The sequence below is a fragment of the Chionomys nivalis genome, chromosome 3 (assembly GCF_950005125.1).
Source record: "Chionomys nivalis chromosome 3, mChiNiv1.1, whole genome shotgun sequence".
Lineage (NCBI taxonomy): Eukaryota > Metazoa > Chordata > Mammalia > Rodentia > Cricetidae > Chionomys > Chionomys nivalis.
Genome location: NC_080088.1, coordinates 37,548,837 through 37,559,672, shown reverse-complemented (window position 1 = coordinate 37,559,672; position 10,836 = coordinate 37,548,837). Strand labels below are relative to the sequence as shown.

The 10,836-nt window shown below is 34.3% G+C and overlaps 2 protein-coding genes across 2 annotated transcripts; one reads left to right on the top strand and one right to left on the bottom strand.

Moving 5' to 3' along the window:
- The first annotated feature begins 1,932 nt into the window (after nt 1-1,932).
- Nucleotides 1,933-2,871, top strand: LOC130871603 (olfactory receptor 5H2-like). Its single transcript, XM_057765090.1, has one exon. The coding sequence runs from the start codon at nt 1,948-1,950 to the stop codon at nt 2,869-2,871; it is 924 nt and encodes a 307-aa protein (XP_057621073.1). The 5' UTR covers nt 1,933-1,947.
- A 6,454-nt stretch (nt 2,872-9,325) lies between these two features.
- On the bottom strand, nt 9,326-10,285 carry LOC130871909 (olfactory receptor Olfr180-like). Its single transcript, XM_057765618.1, has one exon. The coding sequence runs from the start codon at nt 10,283-10,285 to the stop codon at nt 9,326-9,328; it is 960 nt and encodes a 319-aa protein (XP_057621601.1).
- Between the last annotated feature and the right edge of the window lie 551 nt (nt 10,286-10,836).

Sequence of the window (10,836 nt, the reverse complement as noted above, 5' to 3'; positions counted from 1 at the left end):
TGCCAGGAAACATTAAACTAATATAGATGAAAATACTATCAAATAAAACCAGAAAAATAGAGGAACTAAGTTCTTACATCACTCATAACTAATATGAAGTAATGTTTAATTACACAAAGAACTATCAGTAAAACACATATTCATATTTTCAAAGCACACAGTTTGTGCTAATAAATTCAAGTTCAATAAATTCAAATTGACTTTTGTAAGCATAGATTTTTAGGAAAATGTATTTTGATTTTTTTCAGAAGAGAAATTAAAAACATCCTGAGCTGGCAGTAGTCAAGTAATCAGTGAACAGCAGACAGCAGACAGAAGTCAACCTGGACATGGAGGACCTGCCCATCATTTAGCTTCCATTCTTTTTCTGGTAGTTCTTCCTTGTGACTTCATACTTTGTTCATTATATGTTTTCTGAGACTCTACTTTTTTTCCTCCATTTTGTTCTGTTTGCAAGACTCTTAGGTCACCTTTTCTATACCTTTTCTCCTCTTAATATTTTCTTTTTCTCCACTGATGTATTTATCAAACATGTTGCATAGGTAACAGGTTATAATTTGAATTGGAAAAAACTGTCCACACACCCACAACTTTTGGCTCCTCTGAAGCATCTTTCTTCAAAGTGTATTTCCCACTGAATCCAGTTCCTGATACTCTTTGACATCACCTCTGTCATATTCAGGAAACCATTCTCAGTAACATCCATAAGTTTCTTAATTTCATCAATCAGGGATCTCTATAATTCATTATACAAGAGCATTGATATTGACTTCTGACAGCATATTTGTCTTTGAGACTACTTAATATTTGTCTAAGACACAATCCTCAATTCTCTACTTGAACTTTGTATGCTTTTCTGATCACTTTTAAGAAACAAATTTTTGACATGGTGTCTTATGACATGTCCCAGGCATAATTTTCACATAATTTGAGTGAGGGTAATGTGAGTATTAGCCAGATATTTTCTTTTTTTATGTTTCCTTTGATTCTAACTCAAGCATATTACAGAAATTATTAATATACAACTGGGTAACATGAAAAAACTGAAAGAAATCAAGGAAGTCAATAATGTGGAGATATTACACCCCAACTCTTCAAAGATAACTGCAGTTACTAATCTTACAGAATGTCACTCTGGAAAGTGCTATATGTGCATTGACAGGATTCTCTACATTTTTACAAGGAGACCTTTTAGCCTATGTCTTTCCATTTCCATCTCTCCATAACAAAATCTACTGTATGGCATTGAGTGAACAAATCATTAGAACAAACATCAGTCTGTAATCAAGTATATGAAATAGAAAGTGAGCTATGAATTAACACATATTTTTAAAGAAAACGTCTTTCAAATAATTTCATCAAATGCATTTTGTATAGTCAGCTGCTTGGTCCACATGATGCCTTAAACAACCCATACTTTATCAATACTCTAGTCATGTTATAGTGGAAACATTAACTGGATGTTCGGAGCATACTCATACTACAAATTTGTAAATGTGTCTACATGTTCAGTTTCAGCTTATTAGCATAAACCTAGAAGCCAAGTAATACTACTCTTCTTTACTGACATTCATGCACACACTAAATATGGAGAAAAAGTCACTAAATTGATATTCCAAAAGCTTTAGAACATTATCTTTCATCATAACAATTTCTCTCAATGTCATTTTAAATGTTGACTAGCCATTTTACCAACATTTTAATTATATGAGCAGTACTTTTTGAAATCACATAATTTCATCATTTTTGTAATTAAAATCATATTTGCCTATATCAGTTTTTTAATTTATTAAAACACATTCTATAAGTAGAAGTAAGAGGAAATGCTATATAGATATGGTTATTATTCTATATCAAAAGTACTCTCCTGATATTTGAATTATAAATACTGGTGAACATTCTTTTTCTTGTATTTCCTTTCAGGAGATATCCAGTGACAACTCAGAAATGAAAAATTCAACTTTGCTGACAGAGTTTGTTCTTACAGGGCTCACAGGCTCTCCAAAGCTACAGGTGCCCCTTTTCTTGGTATTCCTGGTGATCTACCTCATCACTATTGTAGGTAATCTTGGTCTAATCACTCTTATATGGAATGACCCTCACTTACACATCCCCATGTACTTTTTCCTTGGTCATCTGGCATTTGTGGATGCCTGTTTATCATCCACAGTGACACCAAAGATGTTACTCAATTTCTTACAGATGAGTAAGATGATTTCCTTCTCTGAATGCATGATACAATTCTTTTCCTTTGCAGTCTTTGTTACTACAGAATGCTTTCTGTTGGCAGCTATGGCTTATGATCGTTATATAGCCATTTGCAAACCTTTACTTTATCCAATGGTTATGACTAATAAGCTTTGCATATGTCTATTAATCCTATCTTTTTTAGGTGGCATTATCCATGCTTCAATACATGAGGGATTTTTATTTCTTTTAACCTTTTGCAATTCCAATATAGTGCATCACTTTTACTGTGATATTATACCATTGCTAAAGATTTCCTGTACTGACTCTACTCTTAATTTTCAACTGGTGTTTGTTTTGGCTGGTTTAATTCAAGCCTTCACCATTGTGATTGTTCTTGTGTCATATACACTAGTCCTGTTTACAATTTTGCAAAGGAAGTCTGTCCAAGGCATAAGAAAGGCTTTCTCAACATGTGGTGCCCATCTCTTATCTGTGTCTTTATACTATGGGCCTCTTCTCTTTATGTATGTCCTTCCTCCCTCTCAAGAAGCAGATGATCAAGATATCATAGACTCTGTGCTTTACACAGTAATAATTCCTTTGTTAAATCCAATTATCTATAGCCTGAGAAACAAGAAAGTTATGGATTCGCTGAAAAAATTGTTAAAGAAAAGTGCATAAATCTCATGCAATTACTGTGTTTTATTTAATTTTAAAAGTCACCTTTTACTCTGAGTAAGTTTTATATGTTTTATTAAGAGATGAATTTTACTTTACTTTTCTTTTCTTTATTTGACTCTGCCTAGATAAATTTTTCAGTCACTATTTATGGCTTAACTTGATTTGTCTAATAAAATCCGTAAAATATTGGTGTCTGTGGTTGTTTGATTAAGAAATGTTTCCCAACAGTACATTTATTTAAGCATTTAGTATGCAGCTGATTTGCTGCTTAAAGATATTATGGAATTGCTAGCAGAACAGATTTTCTGATGGAAGTACATCACTGGAGTTGGGGTTTGAGAATTTTTTGACTTTCCCTACTTCTAGTTTGCTCAATCTGTTTCCTGGTATGTGACAAAATATGATCAGTCAGCTTCCTTCTTCATTTGTCTATAACCATAACATCCAAGTCGTTCTTTGAACAGTAGAGTAAGGTAATCCATTTCTTCTGCAATTTGCTTTTGGTCATGGTGTTTTACCACAACAGATATGTAATGAATACAGAATTTTGTACCAAATCTGAGATATCTACATAAAGGACCTATCTGTATTTTGAGGAGTATATGAAAGTCTTTGAAACTTTTGAATAGAAAGCTGGTGGAATGCTATAAGCAGAAATTAGGAGATTACAGTAGGAGCCTAGTGCATGGATTTAACAAAGTAATGATTAACTCTGAGTCACCAATAATGCAACATTGTCACATTATGGAAACAGTTACAAACACTCCCTTGGAGTCACTTAGTCAAGAGCAAGACCAGGTTTTAATTCTTCCTTTCATGCTCCACATGTGTTCCATTCTTTCTCTTTTTTTTGTGAAAGGTTGAATTGTCTATATGTCCAGCTGTGTAACTGTGTGGCTGTCTCTCTGCCCCTTGAATAGGACACTGCTCTCTTCTTTACTTAACAATGTGAAAAATATCACACAGTAGAAGAAAGGAAAAGAATATTTTACAGAGAATTTATTAACGGAATTTTAGAAGTGATTAATTCAGTGGCTCCAACTAGTCCGAACTGATAACAAACAATACTAAAAAAAATATTTTTATCACTAAATATCCATAAACTTTGAGTTCAGTCTTTGTGGTAGATTTTAGAACATTACTTTCAACCTGCGCAATTGCTACATTCAACAAATGATACGCATGCATTATTCTGGGAAATTGTGAGAAAGAGTACATAATTTAAGACACAACTATTAATTTATAGGAAATACAAGGCAAAAGCAAGGCTGTGTGCTACATTGTTCTCTTAAAAGAAAGTTAAACAGACTAAGTACACTGTAGCATAGCAGTCTTAAAACTTAGGTAATTTGAAGATACATTATTAGCTTTGGCTGTGAGGTCTACAGCCTAGAAGACAGTAGTGTTAAGAATAATGTGTATTGTGGTGCTTGACTCATGAAATGTCAGAGTGAAGTATCCACTGTATTAACAACTGGGTTAGAGACAATCTCCATTATATTTTTGGAAAATATCTGGTTTCTGTCCATGTCCTGAGAATTATATGAGAAGTTGGGTGTAATACTGATAGGTCTACCTTTATATGTTACTTGAACTTTTATCATTGAAGCTCTTAATAGACAGTCGTCTAAAATAATAAAACTTTTAGTCATGTTAGGTTTTCTTGATATATGGAGATATATTTCAGTTTGATTGATAATCTTTAGCACTTCAAAGATCTACTGAATATGGCATTTAAAAGGTTTTTAGAACTTAGTTTTTTCTCAACAGGCACACATGTTTGCTTCTGGAAACACCAATTACTTCAGAGAGGTTTATGGGGAGTGAAAAGACTAGTTATAGAATTTTTCTTCAATGAGACAAGACTAGCAATTGGGCAAGAAATTGCTCTTGCCTCGACTTATGCTGTATAAACTTGACATGCAGAACCTACATTAAAATGACTGTTGAACTTGCCTAAATAAGGTGAGACAGTCCTTTAGGGTTCCTGCTTCATGAGTCTGCCAGACATTCTGCAGGACACAGAAGAATGTGATTGAGAAACTACCAATATAGGTGAAACAGTCTTTGCATATTTTTGCTTCATGGAAAGGTCTGCCAGATACTATAGGTCTGTAGGTTGAAGATAGATGCCCCAATCGTACAGAACTATGGGTGATTGTTCAGTTAGTGAGATGTCTATGCCAATTCTATAGTTTTGGAAATCATTTATAATGCACTTCCTGTTTACTTAGGGAATATTATTTTATTCTGGGGCCATTGATAGGATAGAAGACACATAGTTATAGATTTCCTTAGTTATTATTAATGATAAATTAAATATTAAACTTTAGATTGACAAACATAGAATGATAGAGTATTTTCCTTAATTGGTAAAATGTAAATGAAATAAATATTATAACTATATTTTTTCTTGATAATTGTTCTGTTATATATAGTTTTACTATGTTAAAGTTAAATCTTTTATTTTGACAGAAAAAGAAAGATGAAGTGTGATTCACCTGTGTAGGCTGTGACAATGTTTTATTACCATTGTTTACTAAAGAAAATGCTTTTTCCTATGGCATAATGTAGCAAGGCACAAAATCTAGGCAGAGATAGAGGAGAAGAAAAAGGAGACAAGATGTAGATGTCAAAGGAGAAGGATGCCAGAAACTTACAGGTAAGCCACAGCCTAATAGTGATACACAAATTAATAGAAATGGTTAATTTGAGATGTAAGTGCTAGCTAGAAATATGTATGAGACAACAACAAAACAGTGTTGTAATTAATATAGTTTCTCTATGACTATTCAGTCTGATGGCAGAAAATAAAAGAACAGTCTCTGTTTACACTACTAGCCCTTTGAAGTTCATCCCAGAGTTATTGAGAATTGTTCTGTTTTCTCTTTTACTGGTTGATAAGGGAAAATAAATACATTAGTAAGAGAAGAAGGGAGTTAAGAGGGAGAGGGAAAAGAGAGATGAGAAAGGAGGAAAGGAGAGAGAGAGAATACTTTTTTTTTTTTTGGTTTTTCGAGACAGGGTTTCTCTGTAGCTTTGGTGCCCGTCCCGGAACTAGCTCTTATAGACCAGGCTGGCCTCGAACTCCCAGAGATCCGCCTGCCTCTGCCTCCCTAGTACTGGGATTAAAGGCGTGTGCCACCACCGCCCGGCAAGAGAGAGAATACTCCTAACTCAGTCCGTTTCCTTGTGGAGTAAAAGGGGGTGCCTTCAGGTGTTTTGAACTTCTTTTTTATAGACTTTATTCATACAGTATTAGGTGATGTGTTTGTGAACAAGATAGAAGTAACAAATGGCACTATGGTAACTAAATGCTCTTGGTCATATAGAAATTAAGTAAATGAAGTCAGTAGGAAAAGAAAAATTCAATGACAATAAGATATGACCAAATAATACATTGCTAGGGAGATATAATTTTATACTTCCTGGTATGACTCTTGAAAAGATAAAACAAAAATACATGTTGTTTATGTTTTATGTATGAGTCCTTATTGTCTTTCTTCATCTCCACATCCCATAAAACTAATGTGTGTGCAAGGTATCTAAAGAGAATGGGAGGAGGGTAAGGAGTAGGACCCGGGATTGATGTGTAAAATTTCAACTAATTAGTAAGAAAAGTTAGAGGGAATGAGTATTAAAAAAAAATGGACTGGGGGGAGGAGAAGAGGAGTGGGGATAGGGGAGGGGAGAGGGGGGAGGGGGCAATGTGTGGGAGGAGGGGAGGGAAATGGGAAACGGGGAGCAGTTGGAAATTTTAATTAAAAAAGAATAAAAAAAAATATATAATAAAAAAAATAAAAAAAAAATCAAACAACAACAACAACAAAAAAAAAACTAATGAGTGACATTATAAAAATTGTATAGACATTCAGTGCTGTACTGCATGTCTAACCAGCCAGAAAAAAAGGTAGGATGCCCACCCTTAAAACTCTCCCATTTCCTTAGTTTGGTTCTCACAAATTCTTCTCTCCCAGCTTTCCACTCTCATTGCTGTGTGCCAGCCCTTGCCTGTGCTGGACATCCTCTGCTCAAGTGAAGGTCAGAAGAACACAGGAGAACTCAGGTGGAGACTATATGCTAGATCAGAGGTCATGCCAGCTGCCACAACTCCAGGTAGGCTTCCTGCCCATCCATGTCCTCCAACCTTTTGTTTCCCACACCTTATGTTATTCATAATGTCCCCTCCCTCGTTCTTCACCTTGTTCTCCAGATCCCAATTTAGGCAGATATTCTGTACTGAACCATAGGCCAGACTGGCTGCCAGAACTTCAGGCATGCTGCCAAGTAGACTTCCCCTTGCGGCCCCAACACTATCCCAATCCTTCCTCCTCTCCTCATCATTGTGTCCCCAAACCCAACTCAGGCAGAGAATTCCTGCTCTAAAAGTTGTCATGCCAGTAGCCAGAAGTCTAGCCCCCAACTTGAACAGAGGGCCCCTGTGCAACCACAGGCCACAGAGACTAGAAGACAAAAGAGGAAACAGCAACCTAGGAAAAAAACCCCACCCATCCAAATTGAAATCAAAATGTGCAATAAAAAGGAAATAATAAAATAAAAAAGTCCTAACATAGGAAAAAGGAAATGCCAAAATAAAACAGAAAAAAATAAAGAAGAGAATGGAAAGAAAAGAGAACAATAAAAAAAAAAGCCCATGGAGTTTAATTTGTTTTGGCCAAGTACTCCTGATCATGAGACTTGCTCTGAAGTATTATTGATTCATTCAATATGTGTCCTTTTTTCATTCACCCTTGAAGTACAAATTATTTGTGTTGATATTTGTAGCCCTTCAATGGAGTGTGGTTCATGTATAGGATGCAACATTCTTAAGAAAAACTGACTCTCCCTTCCTCAGCAGCCATAAATCACCATAGTTGCTCAGCTAGATGAGTCCACCTCACTTCTCCATGCTAGAATCCTGTCTGGGATTAGCTACCATCATCTCCACATCCCATAAAACTATTGTGCAAGCAAGGTATCCAATGAGAATGAAAGAAGGGTAGGGAGTAGGACCTGGTATGTAAAATTTCATATGTGACATTGTCACAGTCTCTGTAACATAGGCATATAAGCAGCTTCTCTATTGTACCTGAAAGACTCTCTTTCCTTGTATTCACCCACTGCATCTTGTTCTTCCAGTCTAGAAAGACTTCTCTTATAATGATCCAAGCCTTGGGAGGAGGGTACACAATATAGATGTTTTGGTTAGAACTGAATATTTTAAAACTTCTTATTCTCTCTTCTTTGGTATGTGTTTATACCAGTATTAATCACCATCTATTGCAAATGAAAGCATCTCTGATGAGAGTTGAGAGATGCATTAATCTATGGGTAAAAAAAGTCATTAGGACTCAGTTTGTTACTATGTCCATTTTTAGAAAAATGGGGGCATTCTTAGTGCATGTGATCATGTCCATCCACAGGTTCTTTGTCAAAAAGTGATACAAGGTATTAGTTTCAATTTTTGGGGTGGTGATGTGTGGGGACAAGATTTAAATACAATCATGAAGTGGTTGGTGATATTCAAATGTTTAAAAGAACATCAAGACATAAGTAAGCTCTGTAATCACATGATCATTTAAGTAAAAAGGAGAATTCATGTAGAATTTGTATATGCTTTGTTTTATTTCTCAGTAGAAATACAGAATATGGAGTCCTCTTTGGAAAAATGTCTAATTCCATTTTGAGGATTTGCATATTACAAAAAAATTCCACATATCTCTAGAAAAGTAAACACTGAGATTACATAAAACTTTCAAATCAAAAGTTTAGATTGAATTTATTCTACTCAAAGAATAATCATTAAAACTTATTTAATCTGAAAAATATGCTAAAATCTATAAATTCAAGTTACTGATATTCAAAATACTAATAATTTTATATTATTTGTATCAAATGATACATTCAAAAACTAGTAATTATACTTATATGGCATTGTTTTTCTGTTTTAGTTATATTTGTTTTGCACCTCAGAGTGTTCATTTTTGAGGTAATAGAGCTATAAAATATTCCAAGGCAAAGAAAGAAATGACTGAAGGGAGAAAGGAAGAAAAGGAACAATTTCTGAATGATGATCACCAAGTTTTTGCCTAGAAATTTAAAAAGACATAAAAATAAGAACAATGGAAAGGTCACACAATATTTTTCAATTAACTACACAGTGTAAATTCAAGATACTCTTAAAATATTTATATTTAATCATGATGTGATATTAATTTACTGAAGCAATACTATGAGAAAATCCCATGGATGTAATGAGTGAAGATATGACAGTTACTAAATTTACATCGACTTATTTTAGCTATATAATTCAGATAAATAATTGACAAATTATTTTTGAATTTCATTAGTATTTTGCTTAATAAATAAGTCTACTTATTTAAGGACTAAACTTTATGTATGCAATTTTATTTTTTATATTTCACATTTATAAAATAATTTTAATGAGTTATATCTAGTGAGATGTAGAGCATGAAGATTTCTTAAAAGTACTATAAGTATTTATACCTTTTTTAATAGCCATTACTACTTCCTTATTCCTCAGACTGTAAATAAAAGGGTTTATCAAAGGAATTATTATTGTATAAAATACAGCTACTGATAGATCTTTATTCCCTTCTTCCAAAGGTCGACTATCCATGATAATACATATGTAGAATATTGACACAGAAAGAAAATGGGATGCACAAGTAGAAAATGCTTTTTTTCTTCCATCCCTGGATTTCATTTTGAAAATAGTGAAAAGAATGCAGAAATAAGAAACCAAGACTGTGGCAATGGTAAAGACTTGAATTGGCATTGAAAAAATATAGATCATTAGTTCATTAATAAAAGTGTCTGTACAGGAGAGCTTATAAAGTGGAAGAACATCACAGAAGAAGTGATCAATGCGAATAGATTTACAGAAAGTTAACCTTAAGAGACAACCTACAAGAATCATGGAATGCAGGTTACTGGCAATGAAGGTGCCTATACTCATCTGAATGGAAAGCTTCTTGGACATCATGGTGTGGTACTGCAGTGGGTTACATATGGCCACATAGCGGTCATAGGCCATTGCTGACAGAAGAAAGCAGTCTGCAGTTTCAGCAAAACAGAGAAAATAGGACTGTGCCATGCATTCATAGAAAGAAATCCTTCCATCCACAGAAAAGAAGTTTTCTAGCATCTTGGGAGTGATGGCACAGGAGCAGCAGGAATCCATGAGGGCCAGGTTGCTCAGAAAGATGTACATGGGTGTGTGAAGACGGCGTTCCATATAAATCAAGACCACCAGCCCGAGATTCCCCACCATGGTGACCAGGTAGATGACAGAGAACACCAGGAACAGGAGGGTCTTCAGGTCTGGATAATCTGAGAATCCCACCAGGATGAAACCCATTGTTGAAGAGTGGTTTGTAACATCCATTCTCATTTCTTTGCTGAGACAAAAATTGTTAAGACCTTTGATTGCTATTGTGAGCAGAATATATCTAAGTCTCCCTCTCTTGTTACAGTGAGCAAGTAAGGACTTTTTCAATTTACCTTAACAATCCCCTGAAATACATCATGGTATTTTATGTCATATGAGAATAAGTCACACATAGATTGTAAGTATGAGTATAATCCTAGATGCCTCACATGGACTATTTTATTTATTTGTATAAATTTATGACCAACATATGTGTCTGTCTATTTTTCCTTATTTAAAGAATCTGTTCTGTGTTTTTCAAAAAATATCTATAGAGTCAATATGATCTTGAAAAATAAATCTCCCAGTAAAGAATTTAGTGACTAATTGATAAATTTTCATAGAATTAGAGTTTGATAAATATTTTTCTGTCTTAGGTATCTTTTCCAGCTTAGATTTTTGTGTAACATTTTGAATGAAGGCTCATTAGACTTTTAAGTTTGTCTAAGATTGTGAAATATTATATTTTGTTCTTAAAATTATTTCTCTATTGAGTTCAACGTATTCAGGATCCC